At 40.5% G+C, this 27,394-nt stretch overlaps 1 protein-coding gene and 2 long non-coding RNA genes across 8 annotated transcripts; 1 reads left to right on the forward strand and 2 right to left on the reverse strand.

Moving 5' to 3' along the window:
• Positions 1-320: 320 nt before the first annotated feature.
• On the reverse strand, positions 321-27,312 carry zmp:0000001267 (b(0,+)-type amino acid transporter 1). Of its 6 annotated transcripts, none has more exons than XM_040042828.1 (7): positions 22,433-23,296; positions 12,377-12,917; positions 7,074-7,207; positions 1,106-1,235; positions 888-1,012; positions 683-770; positions 321-606 (listed from the first exon to the last, which is right to left on the reverse strand). In XM_040042828.1, exons 1-7 carry the CDS (start codon positions 22,588-22,590, stop codon positions 376-378), a joined length of 1,407 nt encoding a protein of 468 aa, XP_039898762.1. In that variant the 5' UTR covers positions 22,591-23,296; the 3' UTR covers positions 321-375. The 6 variants fall into 6 exon arrangements, with proteins under 6 accessions (XP_039898762.1, XP_039898757.1, XP_039898761.1 ...); XM_040042823.1 differs by lacking the exons at positions 12,377-12,917; positions 22,433-23,296 and adding exons at positions 16,907-17,607; positions 17,863-18,038; XM_040042827.1 differs by lacking the exons at positions 12,377-12,917; positions 22,433-23,296 and adding an exon at positions 25,506-27,312.
• LOC120740444 lies at positions 1,603-3,581 on the forward strand. The gene is made up of 3 exons (XR_005697366.1): positions 1,603-1,845; positions 3,031-3,125; positions 3,258-3,581. It is a non-coding gene; the product is annotated as an uncharacterized LOC120740444 (long non-coding RNA).
• On the reverse strand, positions 4,596-5,790 carry LOC120740446. The gene is made up of 2 exons (XR_005697368.1): positions 5,413-5,790; positions 4,596-4,737 (listed from the first exon to the last, which is right to left on the reverse strand). It is a non-coding gene; the product is annotated as an uncharacterized LOC120740446 (long non-coding RNA).
• Positions 27,313-27,394: the final 82 nt, after the last annotated feature.

Consider the following 27,394-nt stretch of genomic DNA (forward strand, 5'->3'; position numbering starts at 1 on the left):
CAGAGCTGTAAGGTCCCCTGCAATGCTGAATTATAGCGTGTTTTAGTGTTTATTGTATTAAAAAAAGATAATCAATGTTTTTCAATGACAAATATGGATTTGTGTCCCCCTGTAAATCTTAATGAATTTTGAACTTAAACATCTTGCAAACGATCTTTTACAATGAGCTTAAATGAAAGTTGTGAATTTACAATAACATCAATTTAAAAATGCAAGTAAAACACTTTAAATGCACCTTTAAATAAAACAGCAACACTGCATTATCAGATGTAATTTAACATGTAAGGATAATTCATGGAAAAAGGCTTATTTTATTGGTAGCTTTCAGTTATCTGCATGTTATCAAAGATGCTATCCATGTGTGTTCAGTAGAAATTACAGGTTTTTGTCTGCAGGGGCGACCTCTAAGAAGAGCTGCAAGAACACTGTTAACTTGTCCAGCACTCTTGGGCAGAGCTTGTAATGAATGAAGGGTATGTAGACTACAATGCCACTTAAGATAAATAAAGCCACGTAGAGGTACTCAATCTGAGGATTGTCTATGATGGGTGCCAGCACGAGGAATATCGCTGCAATGAGGACCAGTATAGGAATTACAATGGGAACCTGTGGGGAGAGGAATAACCAGGTGTGAGGACAAGATGTTATTGTCATGTAATGTGAAAACAATGATGACACTAACCTTGTACGACCTTGGGAGGTCCTTCTTCTTGATTTTGAGATAGATGAGCCCAGACAGGACAATGGCATAGAAAAACCAGGCGCTAAAACTGAAAACGGCAGAGGAAGAGAAATTAAAGACAAACAAAAAAAAGCAATGTGTGCTAAAAAAAAAAAAAAACCCTCAAACAAAGTAGAAATGGAGCAGAAACAGAGTCAGCCTTCACCTGAAGTAGTTGACGATACTCTGAAAGTCTCCAGGAATCAGCACCACCAGAGAGATTATTGTGGTGAAGATCAGCGCCGGAGATGGAGTCAGTCTGTGGACGTGGGCCATGGACAGAATATCTGGCTGCAAAACCAGCACTGGTCTGTGTGAAAATCTGCACGTAGCTTTATTTTAAACAGGTGTGTGTGTGTTCTTATAAGACAGAGAGACTGTTACCATGTGTCCTTCCCGGGCAGCAACAAAGCACACACGGCCGCCGCTGAAGAACGTCCCGTTTAGAGAACCGAAAGCTGACAAGGCTGCGGCCACAGACATGACCCAGCCCCAGCTGCCCAGCACCTTATTCCTGCAGGAAAACTGTTTGTATTATAAAAAAATCTTGTAGTGCATATCAATCAACCCTTTTCTATATACATTTCAGTAATTTAACAAATTAAATCAAAAACATCTTCTGTGGACCTATTTAGGAATAAACCTCTTGGACAGGATGTGATGTCACCTCAATGTAATATTTGTCTTGAAAGGTGTTGAATGGGGCCTTTGCTGGTGTGACCAGGTTTAACACTACAAACATCTGTTCTGAGGCCCCTTCTGTATGGAATCAGAACGATGCCACCTTGAAACGAAACCGAAAAAAATATTGAAACCGAAATAAATGTACTGAAAAATCTTGTATTGAAACCGAAAAAAAAATTGATAGTGAAAAACAATTAATTGAAACTGTAATTTTTTTGTTTTCGCTTACAATTTTTTTTTTTTTCGGTTTCAAACCATTTTTCAGTTTCAATCTGCTGACACTGTTTTGGCGTCCGGGGGCGCGCTGGGGGGGCGGGGTTTCCGGCCCGCATGTATTTGCATACATTATAGAGGCCACTAGTGCTGACCAAGCTGCCATCTTTCTCTCTTCCCGTCCTTCAATGGCTGCTTCAATTTGAGCTTGAACCTCCAAACCGCAAGTAAGTAATCATTTTTTGTCATCTTTTCTTGCTGTCCCACTGGGCTGGACATTAGTTTAGTTTTTTTTAGCTACATCTGGTGAAGTTGTGGTAAAATGCTGGTATTAGCCTATTCGTCGTAGCAAGCTAGCCTGAAGCTAATATTTGCTAAATTTAGGGACACCTGTGTCTCTTCAGGAGTTGGAGGCCGGTGTTCTAGGAGCGGATCTCAGGATCTCAACAGGCAGTGTTGGGCAGTAACGTAATACATGCACCGGCGTTACGTATTTAAAATACAAAATATGAGTAAATGTATTCGTTACAGTTACTGTTCAATAGGTGATATTGAGAATACAGTTAGTTTGTTGAAATAAATGGATTACATGGCGGTATTTACCTGTTTCATATGTTAGGCTATGGTCTCTCTATTTTTTGGTAATTCCACGCCGGTGGAAACCCAAACAAAACACGCAATAAGAGCCTCTAAAAATTATTATACAAAAATGATTTAATATGAAGGCAATAGCAGAGTGTTACAGGCATCGCCCTAAACAATGTAGCCTCATGGGCAGTGTAGTCTGTGCTGCAGGGAGAATGGACTGCCATACCCGTTATGTGTCTGTGAGCGAGGGAGGGAGAGAAAGGACAAGTATGAGCTGTCACGGAGCAGAAACGGGAGCTGGAAGCATGTAAATATAATAATAACCACTGCAGCCAAAAAAGAGTGCCTGACGAGCCCAGCTGTAATTAAGCTGTTAAGACTCGACTGTACACCGTGTTCGTGTTTTCCTCCGAAACAATAAGCAGCCTTTCAACGCCTCTCTCTGTCTCTCGCTAGCAAACTTGACCCAGACAACAAAGTAAAGCTAGTTTTCAGCTACGAGCCCGACACGAACCCGACGTATTAGCCAGAGGTCCCTTTACTACGGTTCGGAGCCGCTGACCTGTTTTATATACGCGCTGAATAGTTTTCTACACGAGATCGCTGCAAAAAGTGCAGCCTTACCTAATGTCCACCTACTGTTACTCATTTATATTAAGATTTTAACATCTAGTTGGTATTGGTATGGCGAGTAGCCTTCAGTAATAGTAATAAAGCACACAGCAATAGCACATTCATGTAGTTGTAAAGTATTCAGAATACATTACTCCTATAATCTTTGGTGGAATACATTTTAAAATGAACCTTCCCAACACTGTCAACAGGTTAGCACCTCATACCACAGTGCATCAAAGCAGTCTCATGAGCGCTGGGAAGGACGAGCCCAGAGCCCAAAACAGACAGTGCAGGAGATGACAAGGTTAGTAATTGTATGGTGAAAATTATACTTTGTTATCTTGATTGGCAAAAGAAAAGTAAATACAAAATCTGCTTCTCACATTTAGGGCATTTCCAAGATTTTTTTTCAAAACTTCAATTTCTTTCATTACAGCTGTCCTGTGCCAGAAGTTCTGTTGACCCACAGTGAGAGGCATCATTTCAGAAACACCAGGAAGACTGAAACCCGTCGCCAGGATCAAGCAGGGCTCGTGATCTTCACCAGCAGCTCCCTCACAAGAAGGATAAACCCAGCATTTCATGAACACTGATGGAGACCTTTGCTTTGTGTAATGTTAGAAGTACTCAGATAATCCTCAGAGGGTCTGGACTTTTACATAATATAATAGAATAGAATTCAACTTTGTTGTCATTGCACATGCACAGGTACAGGGCAATGAAATGCAGTTTGCATCCATCCAGAAGTGCTTTAGCCATGATATAGATATATTACAATATATTAGCAATAATATAGATATGTAAGTATATTACAGAAATGGGTCTATTATGGTATGTTACAATGTACACGGTATGAAGTATGTTAAGAATATTCTATAAGTATGTACAGGCTGTAGTGAGTACAAAACTATGTACAGGCTATGAACAGGATATAAATATGAAAAACTATACAGAAATCTGAGATATACAGTTATACAGAAATGTGAACTATGCAAGTTATAAACAGTTGTAGGATTAAAAATCATCATATGTACAGAATGATTATTTACACAGAACTATACAGTAGTGCAGGTAAGTAATAGCTATAGCTATAAGCTATAGCAATAGCTTTAAGTCCTGTAGAAAGTTAAATATATGTTGTGCTCACTGGTTACTCTGGTATGAATGACTCTGAATTACTTTATGATAAATAACACATTGTCAAAAAACAGTGAAAGAATTCCAGATCACAAGTTTTTAGTTCAAATACAAGTAATAACCTTTGACTTTAATCAGGTTTTATTTAATTGTGTCAGAGAAAACATGTGCTCTTCATGTAGCTGAGTACATTCAGTGTTTAAAACAGAAGTTGTGCAGGTCTGAGATCAGCAGTTTTCTGAAACACCAAACTGAGGTACTGTTAATGCTGATGTATAGTGACACAGTTACAGGGGTGATTAATCCTTTTGACTTTTTGTCTTTAAATGTATCAATAAAACAGCTGCAGCTTTCACTGACAGCACATGTGGTACTTTAACCTTTGTACTGTTTTCTTCAGTTAATTTTGGAGTTACTACAAAGATTGAAGATATAGGACGATCTGTCTGCTGTCACTGGGTGGTGCTGAGGTCTGAACCTGACAGCAGCTCCTGTAATCACAAACAGAATCATCACAAACTGAAATATAAAGTTTATCTCTCAAATCTGAAATAGAGCTGATCCTTCTCAGTCCTCACACACTCGGGATCTGAAGTTGTTCAGTCCTACAGTTCTGCCGACAGCTGTTTATTATTTATTTTTTATTTGTTTTAAAGGCCTTACTAACACATTTTTTAATATCATGTTTACCTTTGAGTTGTTGATGCTTTATAAATCGACATCTGCAAAGATGAGACGATGGAGCAGGTTTCAGCTGAGGTTCAGTCTGCTGCTGCATCCTGGTCACAACATACAGAGGTGTTAACAGTTCAGTATTGAACAAGAAATATTAATGTTTCAAATTATTTGTCCTAAAGGATGCAAGCTGTACAGAGTACTGCACATGTGACTTTGTGAACATAATTCATTAAAAATAATTTGGACAGTTTAACCTGAATATTTGTAACAAACTCAGTTAAAAAAAAAAAAAAGCTAAAAAAATAATCAGGGGAAAAATGTAACATTTTAACTTAAGCTGACAAGCGGAAGTAGTTGGTTTCAGTACATAAGTATCGGGCTTTGCTATTTAATCCGTAGCTATTGACTAATGAGTGGAATTTAAAAGTTGGCGTTAATGTCCTTCCACATGTGGAAAGCGACAGAAAACATGCTGCTGTTTGCACATATTTAATAATCAGCTCTGCACAGGCGCAGAAGCAGAGTCCAGCCCGTTGCTCTTACAGTATAATACTCATAATAAAAGTACAGTAACCGTGGTTAGTCACTGAGCAGCCCGGTGCGTTTCTCTTGATTTCTTTAGTCAGGGTAAATTCATTCACCTGCACTGGTTAGCTAAACGAACTTTACAAAACAAGTTTCCCCGACAGCCGAGTGCTCATTTTAGCTAGCTAGGTCCTTAGGTAGCTAGCTAAGGACCTAAATTACGGATTAGCTTACAAACACATTTAACTTACCAAAAATAATGCGGTGGGGCCTCAGGTCCTCCTGTCCGGTAGTCCAATTTACTGAAGAACACCTCAGGCTGTCACTTTGAAATAGTCGGTAATGTAAACGCTGGACCTCTCGGCATCTGCCATCCCTGAACAGACACGTGCGAGTTTGTCCGTGACCGCAGCCGCGTCGTCAGTGTTTTCTCCAGTCATTGGTCAGCATTATAATATATGCAAATACATGCGGGTCGGAATCCCCGCCCCCCAGCGCGCCCCCGTACGCCAAAACAGTGCCAGCAGAGTGAAACTGAAAAATGGTTTGAAACCGAAAAGTGGATTGAAACAGAAAAATGGATTGAAACAGAAAAAAAATGGATTGAAACCGAAAAATAAAAAATTGTAAGCGAAAACAAAAAAAAAAAATACAGTTTCAATTAATTGTTTTTCACTATCAATTTTTTTTCGGTTTCAATACAAGATTTTTCAGTACATTTATTTCAGTTACAATATTTTTTTTCGGTTTCAATATTTTTTTCGGTTTCGTTTCAAGGTGGCATCGTTCTGATTCCATACCAGTGACGGGTTGTTGAGAAGTTCATATGGGAGAGAGTTCCAAAATGACACCCAGATTGCAAACATTGAAGGAAGGCCAGATGAGGAAACCATCTATATCAGGGGTAGGCAACTCCAGGCCTCACGTGCCTGTGTCCTGCAGGTTTTAGATATCACCCTGGGTTAGCACACCTGAATCAAATGATTAGTTGATTACCAGGCCTCTGGAGAACTTCAAGACATGTTTAGGAGGCAATGTAGCCATTTAAATCAGTTGTGCTGGGTCAAGGACAAATCTAAAACCTGCAGGAAACTGGCACGCGAGGCCTGCAGTTGCCTACCCCTGGTCTATATCAATAAGTAGATGGCCAGTCTTCTGGAGTAGGGCTTTGGGGGCCTCAACCAAGACCTCTGCGTTATTACTGTTGAGCTTGAGTAGGTTAATTGACATCCATATTTCTATTTCATGCAGACAGTTGAGAAGTGATCATGGGGAAGCAGGGTAGAGGGTTTAGTACAGAGATAAAGTTGTGTATCATCAGCATAGGAATGGAAGCAGAGACCATGGCGGTGGATGATCTGACCAAGGAGGAACATAGAGACGGTGACGAGAAGGGGTCCAATATCTCTTGGTATTTGTGTGACACCAGAAGTGAGCACCTAACTGTAGTGATGCTCTTTGCTGCCATTTTGTGTTTGAAGTGTTTGGAGGTGACTCTTAAGTAATTTTCCTTACAGTGGATTGATGAGTCTTGTGAGAAATCACATCAACTGTGCAAGATAAGTTTCATAATTACTTGTACAGTGGGCAGATTTAAATTGCCTATTAATCACCTATTAATCCCACTGGATGATTTAATCTCTGGTATCAACATGGCAGGGAGCTAAAATGCTAATACAGAGGATTAAAAATGGAGACAGGATTGCAACATCCATCTTTAAATACAGTCTGTATTTTCAACTTACAAAAACCCCATTTGTTTGACCATCAGTAATTTTAATGCACATATCAAATGATTGTACAGAGAAGAGGATTTCTTCAGGTTTGCTTCCTGTTCTATGGGAGAAGTAATAATAATAATAATAATAAAAAAAAAAAGATCTTATCAGGTTGAGAACAGGTGTTGTCTTACCCCCAGGTAACTGCTACCGCGCTTGAGGACACGAGCTCTTTAGGTGTCATTACTGCCAGATAGCTCACATTCACCAGCAGGTACAAAGTAGTCACAAGAGAAATGGCTATCAGCACCGCCCGAGGAAGATTCACCTGTACAAAAAAAAGATATGACATGGTTGTAAAGTTTGGCTAAACCTTGATTACACATATTAACAAAGCAGTCTCTCATGACAAAACAAAGCCTCATTGAACATTTACTTTTTTAATACTTTGCCAAACCGTGGAGGGGGGGGAAAAGCTCCCCAAGCAACACCAAGCACCAAGTTTCATGCAGTCAGGACAAGCTGGAACTGCAATTACAACAATCCTAACAATGCCAACTCGTGTACCTCTTTAGTCACCTCAGACACTTTAAACACTGATTTAAGCATTGTAGGGGTATATGTTGGTACAAAGTCAATGAATTACCTGAAACACAAATTCAGAGTTTAGGGGGGGAAAAGGTAAGTGGTCATTTTTCTCAGGATAGCAGCAAGAAAACAATCATATTTCCCAGCAGAATCTTTATCAAAGATTATAAGCTGTATTTAAAAAAATTTAGCATGAACAAATGCTACTATTTCAGGTCACTTCAGACCCTTTCAGCCTCACCTCTGGTTTGTTCAGCTCCTCAGTCACATAATTCAAGTTGCTCCAGCCAGAGTAAGACCAGAGGCCTTGATAGAAAGCCCTTCCCAGAGTGTTCAAAGAAAACTGAGTTCCTTGAAAAGCATTCTCAATGTTAAAATTTTCCTCGATCACAGTGCTGCTCCTCATCACTTCCACTAGCCCTCCAATTACAATGAAAGTGAGTGAAAACACTTTGGCCACCAAGAAGATCACCTGCACTCTCAGAGCAAATCGGACATTCAGGATGTTGGTAATGGCAACTACCAGAATACTAAAAGCTGCAAAGCATTTCACAGCCAGCTGAGGAGGTGGGCAGCCTGGGTAAAAGGGAGCCATTGCATACTGTGCAATGGTCATTGACATTGCTGCAATGCTGGAAGGTTTCAAAAGCAGGATGAAAGTGATTGCTGCAAAGAAGGCTGGGAATGAACCATAGATCCTCAGGATGTAAGTAAATTCCCCACCGGATTCAGGAATAATGGTCCCAAGCTCAGTGTAGGAGAGAGCTGCAAGCAAAGCTACAACACCTGAAAAAAACCAGATTAACATGCTGGCCCCATGACTTCCCACATATGCCAGGACATACTGTGGGGACATGAAGATACCGGATCCAATCATGGTTCCAGAAACTATTGCTACTCCACCAATCAATCCAATTTCCCTCTTCAGTTGCAGGCCTTCGTTTTTTGGGGTTTTGTCCGCCATGGTGAGAGAGAGCAGGGAGCACAAAACGACACGTCTACAGAGCAGACTGAGAAAGATCACAAAGAATTCAGACGCTACAAACTGCGTAGAAAAAACTTTCAAAAGAAATCACGTGGTGTAAAATATTGTGTTGCCTTCTTTTCTTAGGTTTCACATAAAACAGTGATTTATTTTAGGTTCTGCTCTATAAAACACAGTTGGAGAAATGAAAAATTCAAAATAGAGACTGTTTTGAATATTTCCAGTCTCTTGGAAATGTCCCTGCAAGCCAAGTGGATTCTTCTGGTGTCCTCAATTCTTTCTCTGGTGTTTGTTCATATTATGTATACTTGTGTCTGGATCTACGTGACCTACATGAAGATTAAAAAAAAAAACCTTGTACTTTCAGTAAAAGATTAGACAGGGCCTCATCTGAGTGAAGAAAGTAACAGAGTATCTGCATAACAATGTTATCAGAGGAAGGACATGACTTGACCTGGTTCTCCCTTGTGCCAGTTTAACTCTTGTATGGTGTTCGGGTCTGTGAGACCCGTTTTCAGTTTTTTTCAAAAGAAAAATTAAACAATTAATTATTTTTTCAACCGGAAATTCATTGGCTTTGGCTTATTTTCTGTGAAGAACATAAATCCGAACTAATTTTCAATGACCTCATACTGTACCTCCCCCCACGCATTTACATTACATACAAGGTGTTCGGGTCCACTGGACCCAGGTCTAATAAAAGTGTTGAAAGTGTAGGTCCTGTGTTCCCACACTCTGTCTTCCTCCTTTCTGGTGCTGCTGATAGTGTTTTCTTCCCCTCCTGCTCCTGCACAAAGTTGCAACATTGTTGAAAATTCAACTATCGACACCGTCTGCTCTTACATTCCCACACATTTTACCCTCTTTCTTGAGGGATCCAAATGTTATGTTCTCATACCCTGTCCCACCTGCAAATTAGGGGCATAATACTATAAATAAGACTTTGCCAGTGTGGTTCTTTATCACAACTGATCAAGATGGCAAAAGATTATCTGCTGCGAGGGCCATCCAATTGATTTTGGAAGAGAGAGGGGCTTCGGATGATGATGTTGACAAAGAGGTTTCACAATATTTCACATTTCTGAAAATTCAGAGTCTGACAGTGACTTTGAAGAAGAGGACGAGGTCGAGCACCATTTAGTAACAAAACGAAGATGAGTACCCCATCTGCAGCCAGCTCCAGGACCAGAACAAGCCCACCAGACAGCAAGTGAAGAAATATGGATGTCAATAACTGGTGACATTGAATGGTCTTCTTGCCCAAGAAATGAGCCACCCTGCAGAGCTGTTACTGTGATAAGCCAGGGCCAACACGGCTGACAGTTACTCATGTGCAGGACATCAAGTCTTCATTTGAGCTTTTCATCCCAGATTCCATCCAGAAAATTATTCTGGATTGCAGTAATCTAGAAGGAAGGTGTGTTTTTGGAGAGAGGTGGAAGGAGATGGACCAAATTCATCTAAGAACCCCAAAGGCCTACTTTGGGGTTTTTATCCTTTCAGGAGTTTTCAGGTCCAAAGGGGAATCCACAGAATCCCTGTGGGATGCAGAAACCGGCAAGAACCTTTCCGTGCATCAATGTCTCTGGAAAACTTCCACAAAATTTCCAGGATTATCCGTTTTGATAACCGAGACGACAGACCAGCTCGACGGCAGAGAGACAAGCTAGCTGCCATCAGGACAGTGTGGGATAAGTGGGTGCACCACCTTCCCCTGTTTTACAACCCTGGGCCTAATGTCACCATTGATGAGCAGCTGATCACATTTAGTTGTGAAACATATTGCTTCACGTGTAAATGTGTTGTGTCTTTCCACTCACTCCACTTGATTATAACTGATTTATTTTTTTTATAACATTTTATAAAAACAAAAAAACAAAAAACGAGAAGCACATTAATTCATAAATGTGATCTAACAAAGGTAAAGGGAAAAAATTAACCATGTTTGCTGTTCATATGGCTTGTAATTGGGATGAAGTAAATATCTGTTGAGTAATTTAACATAAAATTGTTTGATAGTGTTAATTTGGAAAGCCAATACTCTAGCGGGTCCACCAGACCCATGAACACTGGCTGAGTAACAAAAATATGAACCACACATACCACACAAGGGTTAAGCAGTCCAACAGAATAACATAAAACTAAGTTGAATATTTACTTTCTTTAATGCTTTGCTAAACCATTTAGTTAAAAATGCTCTCCAAAGTTGAACTCTACTTATAATTAAATAGGACTCGAGTCTAAAATAATAGAAAAGAACACCAAGCACCAAGTTGCAAAATGCAGTCAGTGGAAATGGGTTAATTATTATGAAATGGCGTGAACAATAAGGACAATCACACTGAAGTTTTAACCATTTAAGATGAGGATAAATTAAGTTTGTCATAAGTTGAGGTATTTTTAAAGACTTTACCAAGTCTTTAAAAATATAAAATTCCTATTTAAACAGTCATATTATTATTGGTGCTGTCAGCGTTAATCTCGTTAAAATGACGTTAATGCCATAACTGCATTAACGTGGCAAATCTCCATTACCGCCGTGTGCGTGGGGCTGCATGGTGTCAAACATTAACAAGCTAACTGCACTGATTTACAGAGTGTTATAGACATCCTGTGTTAGGACAAAGTCAATAAATGACCTGAAATACAAATTCAGAGTTAAGGAAGAAAATATAGCAGCATATAGGCATCTTTTAGAGTAAAGAATTAAATCATTCTTGACAGGTTTTAAGCTGTATTTGAAAAATTTAGCATGAACAAATGCTACTATTTCAGGTCATTTCTGACCCTTTCAGCCTCACCTCTGGTTTGTTCAGCTCCTCAGTCACATAATTCAAATTGCTCCAGCCAGAGTAAGACCAGAGGCCTTGAAGTAAAGCCTTTCCCAGAGTGTTCAAAGAAAACTGAGTTCCTTGAAAAGCATTCTCAACGTTAAAATTTTCCTCGATCACAGTGCTGCTTTGTATGACTTTCACTAGCCCTCCAATTACAATGAAAGTGAGTGAAAACACTTTGGCCACCAAGAAGATCACCTGCACTCTCAGAGCAAATCGGACATTCAGGATGTTGGTAATGGCAACTACCAGAATACTAAAAGCTGCAAAGCATTTCACAGCCAGCTGAGGAGGTGGGCAGCCTGGGTAAAAGGGAGCCATGGCATACTGTGCAATGGTCATTGACATTGCTGTAATGCTGGAAGGTTTCAAAAGCAGGATGAAAGTGATTGCTGCAAAGAAGGCTGGGAATGAACCATAGATCCTCAGGATGTAAGTAAATTCCCCACCGGATTCAGGAATAATGGTCCCAAGCTCAGTGTAGGAGAGAGCTGCAAGCAAAGCCACAACACCTGAAAAAAACCAGATTAACATGCTGGCCCCAGGACTTCCCACATACGCCAGGATATACTGTGGGGACATGAAGATACCGGATCCAATCATGGTTCCAGAAACTATTGCTACACCACCAATCAATCCAATCTGCCTCTTCAGTTGCAGGCCTTCGTTTTTTGGGGTTTTGTCCGCCATGGTGAGAGAGAGCAGGGAGCACAAAACGACACGTCTACAGAGCAGACTGAGAAAGATCACAAAGAATTCAGACGCTACAAACTGCGTAGAAAAAGCTTTCAAAAGAAATCACGTGGTGTAAAATATTGTGTTGCCTTCAATTAAATATTAACTCGTCAGTTTTCTAGCTGTGGAAAAAGTGCTAACCACTGCACCAATGAGCCACTAGTTGGTTTGGATTATTATATCCTAAACCAATATCAGTTCTCAGGTTACTACAGTTTGTCCTGGCCTACTCATCTAAATTAGTAAGAAGATAAAAAAAAATGCACAATCATGAGTGAAGTCGCACAGTGTTGGCATGCTTCATCTTTATTTTGACTTTCTATAAACTACTAATAGTAAATTTTGAAAATCTCACTTCTGGATGTTTCACCTCCTCAGTTAAATAATTTAAAGTGTTCCAGCCATCATACGACCACAAGCCCTGATAGAAAGCAATGCCAATGGAGCTGACCCCTGCATTGGTTCCCTCAAAGGAGTCCTCAAAGTTCTCAGTGCGGCCCTGGAAAAGCATCACAATGCCTCCCAGGATGATCACCACCAGGGCCACCACCTTCACTGCCATGGTGACCACCTGGATGCCTGTGGCCAAGCGGACGCTCAGACAGTTGATTATAGCCAGCACCAAGATTGATACAGCAGCCATTAACTTCACTGCCAGCTGTGGAGGAGTGCAGCCGCTGTAAAAGGGGGCCACAGCATATTCAGCAAAGCTGAGAGCGACTCCTGTGCCACTAGCCGGCCTCATGACCACGATGAAGCTGAAGACGAACATGAAGGCCACCACTTTCCCTGCAGTCCGCAGTATGTAAATGTACTCAGCTCCAGACTCTGGTATGATAGTGCCCAGCTCAGCATAGCACAGACCCCCCAGCATGGCTATCAGTCCACAGCAGGACCATATAATGAAGCTGGCCCCTGGGCTCTGTAGGAATGTTTAGCTTATTTTAAAGTTTAGAAATGTGTTAACATAGAATGTAGAATTATTGTAGATACACTGACACTGCCCTCAATGTAATAAAGGCCTGACTGTGTCATGAACTTAGGAGTAGATTGTAGGAGACCCCTCCCCCAGTTGAACTGTGAAAGGTCTCAATATCTGTAACTGGATAACTGTGGTCTGGAAGGGAGATGGGTTTTTATGACCTCTAGGGAGTCACCTACACCCACAGTGTTTTAACTGTCACGCACACTCACTCACGTGCACACACATACACACAGGTATGCGTACACAGTCACTCACGAGCACTCACATAGACACGCGGAAACGCGCACATGTAGGCACTCACGTGCTCGTGCACATAGACACAGACAGAGTTTGCAGCACACCGTGGGGGGGGGGCTTATGATGGGGTCGCTTCTATAAAGTTGGCTGTAACTAACAAAGGGGTGAAGATTTTGCAGAGGGACACACCGGCCTCGTCTTCCCTTCTAGAAGATGCATGCTTAAATGAAGATGAATAAAGGTTTTGTGAAATAACTACTGAGTTCCGGTGCCGTCTCTGGATGCCTCGACGAATAAAAGAACCGGGGTCAAACTGATTTCGCAATAGCTCCCAATAGTGGAAAAGACGTACTGGGGAGAAATGAAGATCCCAGATCCAATCATGGTTCCACCAATGAAGGAAACTGCTACTATGATCCCCACTTCCCTCTGCAGATTGAGTCCATGTGTATCATCTCCCATGTTCAGAAAGTTTTTGTCTTCCTAAAAGCAGCGGACAAGAACACCTGAAGCGTTGTCTGTTACATAAGAGGCGGAGCACACTTAATTATACAGCTACGAAATGAGGCTACTTTTAAGCAGATTTTAAGAATGTCTGCTTGTCCAGAGTTGGTTTTTTCTTAGGTTTCACGTTAACAATGATTTATTTTAGGTTCTGCTCTATAAAACACAGTTGGAGAAACGAAAAATTCAAAATAGAGACTATTTTGAATATTTCCAGTCTACTGGAAATGTCCCTGCAAGCCAAGTTGATTCTTCTGGTGTCCTCAATTCTTTCTCTGGTGTTTGTTCATATTATGTATACTTGTGTCTGGATCTGAGTGAAGAAATGAACAGAGTATCTGCATAACAATGTTATCAGAGGAAAGACATGACTTGACCTGGTTCTCCCTTGTGCCAGGTTAAGCAGTCCAACAGAATAACATAAAACTAAGTTGAATATTTACTTTCTTTAATGCTTTGCTAAACCATTTAGTTAAAAATGCTCTCCAAAGTTGAACTCTACTTATAATTAAATAGGACTCGAGTCTAAAATAATAGAAAAGAACACCAAGCACCAAGTTGCAAAATGCAGTCAGTGGAAATGGGTTAATTATTATGAACTGGCGTGAACAATAAGGACAATCACACTGAAGTTTTAACCATTTAAGATGAGGATAAATTAAGTTTGTCATAAGTTGAGGTATTTTTAAAGAATTTACCAAGTCTTTAAAAATATTTAAACAGTCATATTATTATTGGTGCTGTCAGCGTTAATCTCGTTAAAATGACGTTAATGCCATAACTGCATTAACGCGGCAAATCTCCGTTACCGCCGTGTGCGTGGGGCTGCATGGTGTCAAACATTAACAAGCTAACTGCACTGATTTACAGAGTGTTATAGACATCCTGTGTTAGGACAAAGTCAATAAATGACCTGAAATACAAATTCAGAGTTAAGGAAGAAAATATAGCAGCATATAGGCATCTTTTAGAGTAAAGAATCAAATCATTCTTGACAGGTTTTAAGCTGTATTTGAAAAATTTAGCATGAACAAATGCTACTATTTCAGGTCATTTCAGACCCTTTCAGCCTCACCTCTGGTTTGTTCAGCTCCTCAGTCACATAATTCAAGTTGCTCCAGCCACCGTAAGACCAGAGGCCTTGAAGTAAAGCCTTTCCCAGAGTGTTCAAAGAAAACTGAGTTCCTTGAAAAGCATTCTCAACGTTAAAATTTTCCTCGATCACAGTGCTGCTCCTCATCACTTCCACTAGCCCTCCAATTACAATGAAAGTGAGTGAAAACACTTTGGCCACCAAGAAGATCACCTGCACTCTCAGAGCAAATCGGACATTCAGGATGTTGGTAATGGCAACTACCAGAATACTAAAAGCTGCAAAGCATTTCACAGCCAGCTGAGGAGGTGGGCAGCCTGGGTAAAAGGGAGCCATGACGTAATGTGCGATGGTCATTGATTTTGCTGTAATGCTGGAAGGTTTCAAAAGCAGGATGAAAGTGATTGCTGCAAAGAAGGCTGGGAATGAACCATAGATCCTCAGGATGTAAGTAAATTCCCCACCGGATTCAGGAATAATGGTCCCAAGCTCAGTGTAGGAGAGAGCTGCAAGCAAAGCCACAACACCTGAAAAAAACCAGATTAACATGCTGGCCCCAGGACTTCCCACATACGCCAGGATATACTGTGGGGACATGAAGATACCGGATCCAATCATGGTTCCAGAAACTATTGCTACTCCACCAATCAATCCAATCTGCCTCTTCAGTTGCAGGCCTTCATTTTTTGGGGTTTTGTCTGCCATGGTGAGAGAGAGCAGGGAGCACAAAACGACACGTCTACAGAGCAGACTGAGAAAGATCACAAAGAATTCAGACGCTACAAACTGCGTAGAAAAAGCTTTCAAAAGAAATCACGTGGTGTAAAATGTACTTGTTTTGCCTTCAATTAAATATTAACTCGTCAGTTTTCTAGCTGTGGAAAAAGTGCTAACCACTGCACCAATGAGCCACTAGTTGGTTTGGATTATTATATCCTAAACCAATATCAGTTCTCAGGTTACTACAGTTTGTCCTGGCCTACTCATCTAAATTAGTAAGAAGATAAAAAAAATGCACAATCATGAGTGAAGTCGCACAGTGTTGGCATGCTTCATCTTTATTTTGACTTTCTATAAACTACTAATAGTAAATATTGAAATTCTTACTTCTGGATGTTTCACCTCCTCAGTTAAATAATTTAAAGTGTTCCAGCCATCATACGACCACAAGCCCTGATAGAAAGCAATGCCAATGGAGCTGACCCCTGCATTGGTTCCCTCAAATGAGTCCTCAAAGTTCTCAGTGCGGCCCTGGAAAAGCATCACAATGCCTCCCAGGATGATCACCACCAGGGCCACCACCTTCACTGCCATGGTGACCACCTGGATGCCTGTGGCCAAGCAGACGCTCAGACAGTTGATTATAGCCAGCACCAAGATTGATACAGCAGCCAAAATTCAAAATAGAGACTGTTTTGAATATTTCCAGTCTACTGGAAATGTCCCTGCAAGCCAAGTGGATTCTTCTGGTGTCCTCAATTCTTTCTCTGGTGTTTGTTCGTTTTATGTATACTTGTGTCTGGATCTACGTGACCTACATGAAGATAAAAACAAAACAAAACACTGAACTTCCAGTAAAAGATTAGACAGGGCCTCATCTGAGTGAAGAAATGAACAGAGTATCTGCATAACAATGTTATCAGAGGAAGGACATGACTTGACCTGGTTCTCCCTTGTGCCAGGTTAAGCAGTCCAACAGAATAACATAAAACTAAGTTGAATATTTACTTTCTTTAATGCTTTGCTAAACCATTTAGTTGTATGGATGTAAGTCCCAAAAAAATGAATTTTGGAACTGAATCTGAATGATAGAAGTGAAACTGAAATTATTCGAGAGCTATACTTTTAAAGGATAAAATACAGTTTCAGACATCCTGTGTTAGGACAAAGTCAATAAATTACCTGAGGTACAAATTCAGAGTTAAGGAAGAAAATATAGCAGCATATAGGCATCTTTTGCACTAATGCATCAAATCATTCTTGACAGGTTTTAAGCTGTATTTTAAAAAAAATTAGCATGAACAAATGCTACTATTTCAGGTCATTTCTGACCCTTTCAGCCTCACCTCTGGTTTGTTCAGCTCCTCGGTCACATAGTTTAAGTTGTACCAGCCAGCGTAAGACCAGAGGCCTTGATAGAAAGCCATTCCCAGAGTGCCCACAGAATACTCTGTGCCTTGAAAAGCATTCTCAACATTAAAATTTTCCTCGATCACAGTGCTGCTCTGTATGACTTTCACTAGCCCTCCAATTACAATGAAAGTGAGTGAAAACACTTTGGCCACCAAGAAGATCACCTGCACTCTCAGAGCAAATCGGACATTCAGGATGTTGGTAATGGCAACTACCAGAATACTAAAAGCTGCAAAGCATTTCACAGCCAGCTGAGGAGGTGGGCAGCCTGGGTAAAAGGGAGCCATGGCATACTGTGCAATGCCCATTGCCATTGCTGCAATGCTGGAAGGTTTTAAAAGCAGGATGAAAGTGATTGCTGCAAAGAAGGCTGGGAATGAACCATAGATCCTCAGGATGTAAGTAAATTCCCCACCGGATTCAGGAATAATGGTCCCAAGCTCAGTGTAGGAGAGAGCTGCAAGCAAAGCCACAACACCTGAAAAAAACCAGATTAACATGCTGGCCCCAGGACTTCCCACATACGCCAGGATATACTGTGGGGACATGAAGATACCGGATCCAATCATGGTTCCAGAAACTATTGCGACACCACCAATCAATCCAATCTGCCTCTTCAGTTGCAGGCCTTCGTTTTTTGGGGTTTTGTCCGCCATGTTGAGAGAGAGCAGGGAGCACAAAACGACACGTCTACAGAGCAGACTGAGAAAGATCACAAAGAATTCAGATGCTACAAACTGCGTAGAAAAAACTTTCAGTGTTATCAAGGGATTGTAAAACCTAGTTGTTATCCTCATTTAAATATTAACTCTACCTTTTTATTTTTTTTTTGCTCTATAGCAAAAGTGCTAACCACTGCACCAAAGGGCCAACAGGCTTGGGTTATCATATCTAAAAGTAATATCAGTTTTCTTGTTACTTTGTCCAGTCCACTCATCACTCATAAGAAGATAAATTATATACAATCCTGACTAAAAAGCCAAAGTCTTGGATCGATCTGTCTCCTTTTTTTTGTATAATATTAACCACAAACAGTAAATGTTCAAATTCTGACTTTTTTGATGTCTTAAGAACATTTTACCTGTCATCCCTGAGGCTTCTAACGTTCTAAAAACAAAATGTGAAGAGTTCCAGGTATTTAAACCACAGTTGTTGATCTACTATTAATCATGTGTGTCATCACATGAACCATATTGTTAAAAAAAGTACCAGTTTTTGAAGCTCTTAAGACTACCATGACTTAGATTACTGCAAACCCACGCAGACTTACTTCTGGATGTTTCACCTCCTCAGTTAAATAATTTAAAGTGTTCCAGCCATCATACGACCACAAGCCCTGATAGAAAGCAATGCCAATGGAGCTGACCCCTGCATTGGTTCCCTCAAAGGAGTCCTCAAAGTTCTCAGTGCGGCCCTGGAAAAGCATCACAATGCCTCCCAGGATGATCACCACCAGGGCCACCACCTTCACTGCCATGGTGACCACCTGGATGCCTGTGGCCAAGCGGACGCTCAGACAGTTGATTATAGCCAGCACCAAGATTGATACAGCAGCCATTAACTTCACTGCCAGCTGTGGAGGAGTGCAGCCGCTGTAAAAGGGGGCCACAGCATATTCAGCAAAGCTGAGAGCAACTCCTGTGCCACTAGCCGGCCTCATGACCATGATGAAGCTGAAGACGAACATGAAGGCCACCACTTTCCCTGCAGTCCGCAGTATGTAAATGTACTCAGCTCCAGACTCTGGTATGATAGTGCCCAGCTCAGCATAGCACAGACCCCCCAGCATGGCTATCAGTCCACAGCAGGACCATATAATGAAGCTGGCCCCTGGGCTCCCAATAGTGGAAAGGACGTACTGGGGAGAAATGAAGATCCCAGATCCAATCATGGTTCCACCAATGAAGGAAACTGCTCCTATGAGCCCCACTTCCCTCTGCAGATTGAGTCCATGTGTGTCATGTCCCATGGTCAGAAAGCTTTTGTCTTCTCTGAAGCAGCAGCGAAGAACAGACGTGCAGTTACAAAACGCTGCCTGTTGCCCAATAGGAGGAGTGCACAAAATTAAACTGCTATGAAATTAAAATGAGGCTACTTTTAAGCAGACTTTAAGAATGTCTGCTTGTCCAGAGTTGGTTTTTTCTTAGGTTTCACGTTAACAATGATTTATTTTAGGTTCTGCTCTATAAAACACAGTTGGAGAAACGGAAAATTCAAAATAGAGACTGTTTTGAATATTTCCAGTCTACTGGAAATGTCCCTGCAAGCCAAGTGGATTCTTCTGGTGTCCTCAATTCTTTCTCTGGTGTTTGTTCGTTTTATGCATACTTGTGTCTGGATCTACGTGACCTACATGAAGATAAAAAAAAAAACCAAAACACTGAACTTCCAGTAAAAGATTAGACAGGGCCTCATCTGAGTGAAGAAATGAACAGAGTATCTGCATAACAATGTTATCAGAGGAAGGACATGACTTGACCTGGTTCTCCCTTGTGCCAGTTTAAGCAGTCCAACAGAATAACATAAAACTAAGTTGAATATTTACTTTCTTTAATACTTTGCTAAACCATTTAGTTGTATGGATGTAAGTCCCAAAAAAATGAATTTTGGAACTGAATCTGAATGATAGAAGTGAAACTGAAATTATTCGAGAGCTACACTTTTAAAAGATAAAATACAGTTTCAAAGTAAATGAATTCATTTTCAAAATATAAAATTCAATTTCAATTTAGTGACGATAATTTTCAAAACTGTACATTGAATTTCAAATTAGACTGATTCAAATTCAGTTTTTAAAAGCATTTATTCAAGTTACAATTCAGGTTCAGTTTCTGATGGCACAAAGTTCTGCCCATACTCTTCTTTTAATTAAATTGGACTCCAGTATGATATAACAGAAAAGAACACCAAGCACCAAGCTGCAAAAAGCAGTCAGTGGAAATGGGTTAATTATTATGAACTGGCGTGAACAAAAAGGGACGATCACACTGAAGTTTCAGTCATTTAAGATAAGGATAAATTAAGTTTGTCATAAGTTGAGAAATTCTTTAAAAATATTAAATTCCTATTTAAACAGTAATATTATTATATAAAATGCTGTAAGGAGCTGCAACTAAAAACAAAGTATATGTTCTGGAAAAGCTGGAGATACAGAAAAATGTTGGTCAAAATGCTTCTTGTTGTCAAAATATATTCTGATACTTGATCCTCATATATTATATTCACCAAACACCTTTATATACAGTCTTTGAGATCTAGGAGTCACACCTCATTGGAGTTAGGACCGAAATAATAGCAAAGCAAACATACTCCACTCTCGTGTACATTTATTATCGCCATACAACACCTCAGACACTTTGATCACTGATTTACAGAGTGTTATAGACATCCTGTGTTAGGACAAAGTCAATAAATTACCTGAGGTACAAATTCAGAGTTAAGGAAGAAAATATAGCAGCATATAGGCATCTTTTGCACTAATGCATCAAATCATTCTTGACAGGTTTTAAGCTGTATTTTAAAAAAAATTAGCATGAACAAATGCTACTATTTCAGGTCATTTCTGACCCTTTCAGCCTCACCTCTGGTTTGTTCAGCTCCTCGGTCACATAGTTTAAGTTGTACCAGCCAGCGTAAGACCAGAGGCCTTGATAGAAAGCCATTCCCAGAGTGCCCACAGAATACTCTGTGCCTTGAAAAGCATTCTCAACGTTAAAATTTTCCTCGATCACAGTGCTGCTTTGTATGACTTTCACTAGCCCTCCAATTACAATGAAAGTGAGTGAAAACACTTTGGCCACCAAGAAGATCACCTGCACTCTCAGAGCAAATCGGACATTCAGGATGTTGGTAATGGCAACTACCAGAATACTAAAAGCTGCAAAGCATTTCACAGCCAGCTGAGGAGGTGGGCAGCCTGGGTAAAAGGGAGCCATGGCATACTGTGCAATGGTCATTGCCATTGCTGCAATGCTGGAAGGTTTCAAAAGCAGGATGAAAGTGATTGCTGCAAAGAAGGCTGGGAATGAACCATAGATCCTCAGGATGTAAGTAAATTCCCCACCGGATTCAGGAATAATGGTCCCAAGCTCAGTGTAGGAGAGAGCTGCAAGCAAAGCCACAACACCTGAAAAAAACCAGATTAACATGCTGGCCCCAGGACTTCCCACATACGCCAGGACATACTGTGGGGACATGAAGATACCGGATCCAATCATGGTTCCAGAAACTATTGCGACACCACCAATCAATCCAATTTCCCTCTTCAGTTGCAGGCCTTCGTTTTTTGGGGTTTTGTCCGCCATGGTGAGAGAGAGCAGGGAGCACAAAACGACACGTCTACAGAGCAGACTGAGAAAGATCACAAAGAATTCAGACGCTACAAACTGCGTAGAAAAAACTTTCAGTGTTATCAAGGGATTGTAAAACCTAGTCGTTACCCTCATTTAAATATTAACTCTACCTTTTTATTTTTTTTTTGCTCTATAGCAAAAGTGCTAACCACTGCACCAAAGGGCCAACAGGCTTGGGTTATCATATCTAAAAGTAATATCAGTTTTCTTGTTACTTTGTCCAGTCCACTCATCACTCATAAGAAGATAAATTATATACAATCCTGACTAAAAAGCCAAAGTCTTGGATCGATCTGTCTCCTTTTTTTTGTATAATATTAACCACAAACAGTAAATGTTCAAATTCTGACTTTTTTGATGTCTTAAGAACATTTTACCTGTCATCCCTGAGGCTTCTAACGTTCTAAAAACAAAAGGTGAAGAGTTCCAGGTATTTAAACCACAGTTGTTGATCTACTATTAATCATGTGTGTCATCACATGAACCATATTGTTAAAAAAAGTACCAGTTTTTGAAGCTCTTAAGACTACCATGACTTAGATTACTGCAAACCCACGCAGACTTACTTCTGGATGTTTCACCTCCTCAGTTAAATAATTTAAAGTGTTCCAGCCATCATACGACCACAAGCCCTGATAGAAAGCAATGCCAATGGAGCTGACCCCTGCATTGGTTCCCTCAAATGAGTCCTCAAAGTTCTCAGTGCGGCCCTGGAAAAGCATCACAATGCCTCCCAGGATGATCACCACCAGGGCCACCACCTTCACTGCCATGGTGACCACCTGGATGCCTGTGGCCAAGCGGACGCTCAGACAGTTGATTATAGCCAGCACCAAGATTGATACAGCAGCCATTAACTTCACTGCCAGCTGTGGAGGAGTGCAGCCGCTGTAAAAGGGGGCCACAGCATATTCAGCAAAGCTGAGAGCGACTCCTGTGCCACTAGCCGGCCTCATGACCATGATGAAGCTGAAGACGAACATGAAGGCCACCACTTTCCCTGCAGTCCGCAGTATGTAAATGTACTCAGCTCCAGACTCTGGTATGATAGTGCCCAGCTCAGCATAGCACAGACCCCCCAGCATGGCTATCAGTCCACAGCAGGACCATATAATGAAGCTGGCCCCTGGGCTCCCAATAGTGGAAAGGACGTACTGGGGAGAAATGAAGATCCCAGATCCAATCATGGTTCCACCAATGAAGGAAACTGCTCCTATGAGCCCCACTTCCCTCTGCAGATTGAGTCCATGTGTGTCATGTCCCATGGTCAGAAAGCTTTTGTCTTCCTAGAAGCAGTGGACAAGAACACCTGTAGCTGTAAAGCGTTGTCTGTTACATAAGAGGCGGAGCACACTTAATTATACAGCTACAAAAGTAAGGTGAGGTTATCATCAGCATGGCTGTCATATACATGGCTGTTTAAAGTTCTTCTTTTCTCTTAGGTTTCACGTAAGCAGTAATTTATTTTAGGTTTTGTATAAAACACTGACAAGGAAGTAAAGCATTAAAAATATACATGTTTTAAATCATTTCAGTCTTGCTTTTCTACAGTAAAAGTCCCTGCAAACCGAATGCATTCTACTAGTGTCCTCAAAGTCAGAGAAAGACTGTCTTCAGTCCTCGATATAATGTTTTCTTGTTTCTGGACCTACATGAATAGTTTGGAGAGCTGTACTGGCAGCAGAAAAATACCTAATCTGAGAGAAGACATGAACATCTGCTTAACAATGTTAACAATGTTATCATAGAAAGGACATGGCCAAGTAAAGACGTCAAGTTATTCTTTGCATCACAGCTCAGTCTGTCCTCAGTGTACTTTCAGAACTGATAAAACCTGGTCAATAAAAAGCAGAGTGCACATTTAATGCAGTTACTCTGTGTTTTTTCTCTCATTACTCAACTACTTAAACATAAGCTTTTCAAAATAAAACAACTTATAAATAAAATACAGGCGGTCGGTATCACCATCTGTATATGAAGAAATGACTTCAATGTTCAGTTCTGAATTATAGGTGTTTAATTCACGTGTTTTACCTAGCTCCGCGTTATTAGGGCAGGGATAGCTCAGTAGATAGCTTGGTGGCCCCATGATCGGAAGGTCGGGGGTTCAACTCCGCTGAACGGCTACCCTGAGGTACCCCTGAGCAAGGTACCGTCCCTACACACTGCTCCCCAGGCGCTGCATTGGTGGCTGCCCACTGCTTCACTGGGTGAATGGGTTAAATGCAGAGGAACTATTTCCCTATGGGGACTAACACATACACACATTAGTTATAGTTTCAAAAATATTTTAGTAGTTACTATGTACTTTAGAAAAATATAAAAACTAACTAAATATTTTGGGGGTACAAAAATATATGTATATATACTAGAAATACCCATACATTTGTAATAAGACAGTAACATTAAATGGTAAAAATGGTAAATGGCCTGTATTTTTACAGCGCTTTACTTAGTCCCTAAGGACCCCAAAGCGCTTTACACTACATTCAGTCATTCACCCATTCACACACACACATTCACACACTGGTGATGGCAAGCTACACTGTAGCTTAACAAAAATAAATGTATAACTATGCAATGAATGAATAAGTGAGAATCTTAAATAACCACTGCCACTCCAGAAACTAAAAAGCTAAAAATAAAAATACGAGAAAAATAAAACTGCTTAGCAATATGCTCTCATGAACAGCACGAGCAGTTCTGCATGACTTAGCACAATCCTAACTACCAGGTTATAGCGCTGTAAATCCTGCAAAACCACAAACTCTCCAGTGCAAACTGTGGGTTGAGATGAGATTTTTGCATTATGAACCGTTTAAAGGCACTCAATTTCTTGCTGCGAGATGCCCCAACTAACACGCAAAACACCAGATTTAAAGTTGCCGTTGCACTCAAAAATATTTATTTGGGGATTTTAATCCTGAGCCACATCTTATCAGGAAACCTGATAAATATAAATATTTGTCTACTCTGGGATAAACTAGTGTGGACCAATAGATTAGGAAAATGAGTAACTATTATTCTGTTATATTCTGAAAGGGAAAATAGATTTTCTTTTTATAGGGGAAAAATAATGTATTCGATCCCCTGCTGAATGTTTAGAAAGAAAAGAACAGCCTCTAATATTGTTAGAGCAAGATTCTTGTTCATTGTCTGATGTTGTGTTAAATGTCTTTTCTATTGCTTTTGCTTGACTTGCTGTTTGGCTAACTCTGACATATTTACATAAAGATGCACTGTCCATTTAAATAAATACATTAAAAATATAATAGAGCCGAATAAACTAAATAGATAAATGCAAACGGATCTAAGCCTGAACACAGGAGCACAGAGTGAATCTGGACTTCAGGAGAAAAACCCAATAATCATTTAATGGGCTCATGTTACCAAATAAATGAATCTATCATTCAGCATCTGGGCTACATCCATCTTTGTCAGACATTAAATCATTAAATTATCCTCAAGGTCAACTTAATAATTTCTCTATAACAGCTTATAACCGTTTAAATACAGAACAATGTGATACATGTACAATGTTCCTTAATAAGAGAAAAAAAAATATAAAAGTGATCATATTCTTTTTCACTTGGTCTTTATTACTAAACAGAGATTAATTTGACCAAATCATTAAATCAACGCCTACTCCGACGTATTGCATTTACAAACTTGGGCGTCTACGTCGCCTGCCCGCCTGTGTGATGAATACCTCATCTGCATTTTATGGCTGAAAGGAAAAAAAAAAAGTAGTTATACTCAAATAATGTTGTTTATTAAAATGGGTTTCAACAGAACAAGTTTTATGATAAGAAACTATTGATTTAAGTGTAGGGTCTTATTATGCTGCCGGAAGATTAGAAATAGGAAGAATATCAACAGAAAAAAACACCATTTTTCTTTATGTGATGTTATAATGCACACTAGTAACAGATAATCTTTCTGTTAGATCTAAAATTAAACCGTTTATTTATTTATTACCTCTGTCGCTACTGTACTTCTGTGGCCTCAACATAAAAGTCTCAGCCGGTTATAGCTCAAAATTCACGTTAAACATTTGTAAATTTCTCAGCAATAAAAATAAATTATTTTCTCCCTGCAGAGAACCCATTACTTATTTATTCGGGGTGATTGTGTTTTACAGTCAGGGCATGGGTCAGCCTCTGAAGGCCCTCCCACTTACCTCGGGACGTTTTAACTCTTCAGTCACTGAGTTCAGATTGTTCCAGCCGTCGTATGACCACAGCCCCTGGTAGAAAGCAATTCCTATTGAATTGACGCCAACATTTGTGTTCTCAAAGGAGTTTTCAAAATTCTCAGTGTGGCCTTTGATAAGCATCACCACACCTCCTATGATAATCCCTGCCAGAGCCAAGACTTTGACTACAGTAAAGAAAACTTGGATTGACATTGCAAAGCGAACTTTCATGCAGTTCACGATGGCGAGCGTGATAATTGCCGCTGCGGCCACGCACTTCACCACCAGCACCGGAGGGGGGCAGTCTCCGTAGAAAGGAGTCACAACATAGGCAGCAAAACTCAGTCCTATGCCAGCAATGCCTGCAGGTCTCACAAAGAGCACAGAGCTAAAGATGAACATGAAGGCAAGCGCTGGACATGAAGTCCTCAGAATGTAGATGTACTCGCCCCCTGATTCTTTTATAACTGTGCCGAGCTCGGCGTAGCAGAAAGACGCCAGAATCGCCAGCAGGCCGCAAGACGCCCATATAACCAGGCTGGCACCGGGGCTCCCGATGGAGCTGATCACCGTCTGTGGGGTCATGAAGATCCCAGATCCGACCGCCGTCCCCACGATGAGGGACACGGCTCCCAGCATCCCCAGCTCCCGCTTTAGTTTGAGCTTCTGCGGCTTTTCTTCCGTCATCACTGCAGTTAAACAGCTGCCTACAACCTGACACCTTTAACAGCGGAGAAAACACTATAATAGCGTGACCAAAGTCACTATTGCATCAACACAAGGAGTTAATAATTATGTGGGCGGCTCATACAACCACCTGTTTTGCTTGGTATTCTCACATGTTTGCTGGGCTTTACTGATTGGCTGCTTCAGGGACGACAGGGATGCACAGCACCTAAGCAGCCCTGAGTCAGAAATATGTAAATCAGACCGCAAAGACTCTCTTGTACTCCTCCATTGGCCTTGAGATGTTATGTTACCCGCTAATAACATATTATCCCAATAGAGCATATCACGATGAGACTGCAAAATAGGAGGTAGAGCCTTCCGCTTTCAGTGTCCTCTAGACAAGGATTGGTTTCACAAACACACTCTAGATCAATTTTTAGGGTAAGACTAGACGTCATTTTGTGCATTTGTTATTCGAATGGAAGTTAGACTGTTTTACAAAAAGACCAATTCAAAGCCCTAAAATAGTCTCCTTACCCGCAGGACAGCTTAAGCCTTGGACTTATCAGCGCTTTGATCAGCTGCATTTAATAAAAAGAGGAGAAAAAATGGCTCATAATCTATGGTTCACCAGTATTTTTACACATTTCTGCATGCATTATCTTTTGTGTTGTCTCTTTAATGTATTGTTTCAATTAATAGTGGCCTCTATATACTCCGCCAGCTCTCTTTGTTTCCCTCATGCCCCAAACCTGATGTAATAGATTGTTACCCCTCCACTAGCCTTGCTTTGCTGGGGTTTCTTGATGCTTAAAGACAGTTATTATCTCCCCACCTTTGCTTGTTTAGTAGTCATAAAACAGGAGCAAAATGGAATTAAATAAACAACCTGTAAAAATAGTGTCACCTTCAATGACCTGTCTGAAATGGGGGTCTTCTCCTAGCTTTGAACCCTCAACATCAACATTTACATGTTGAGTTTTTGAGTTTTAGTCTCTCCACATTTATATCCATGACGGTCATGGTGACATTAAGGTTTTAATCTACACTGTTCTTGTTTGAGTTTTATGAGGATTAATCTGAACTATAAATCATGCAAAGCTACTCTCGCAGGTTGTTTTGGCTTTAAATTCTCATAAGATTACTGCATTATCACCTCATGAAAACTATTATGCAATTATTTTGGCACTTCATGGCCGTGTTAG

The sequence above is a fragment of the Simochromis diagramma genome, unplaced genomic scaffold, assembly GCF_900408965.1.
Source record: "Simochromis diagramma unplaced genomic scaffold, fSimDia1.1 OVJJ01000304.1, whole genome shotgun sequence".
Classification (NCBI taxonomy): domain Eukaryota; kingdom Metazoa; phylum Chordata; class Actinopteri; order Cichliformes; family Cichlidae; genus Simochromis; species Simochromis diagramma.

What these genes read in the sequence shown, in the direction of transcription:
- zmp:0000001267 (XM_040042823.1), bottom strand. Translation starts at nt 17,917, where the DNA reads ATGAGTGATGAGTGGACTGGACAAAGTAACAAGAAAACTGATATTACT. An exon ending in CTGCCCGGGAAGGACACATG is followed by an intron (nt 1,013 to 1,105) that starts GTAACAGTCTCT and finishes CTGGTTTTGCAG; the next exon opens with CCAGATATTCTGTCCATGGC. An exon ending in ACCTCCCAAGGTCGTACAAG is followed by an intron (nt 607 to 682) that starts GTTAGTGTCATC and finishes CTCTCCCCACAG; the next exon opens with GTTCCCATTGTAATTCCTAT.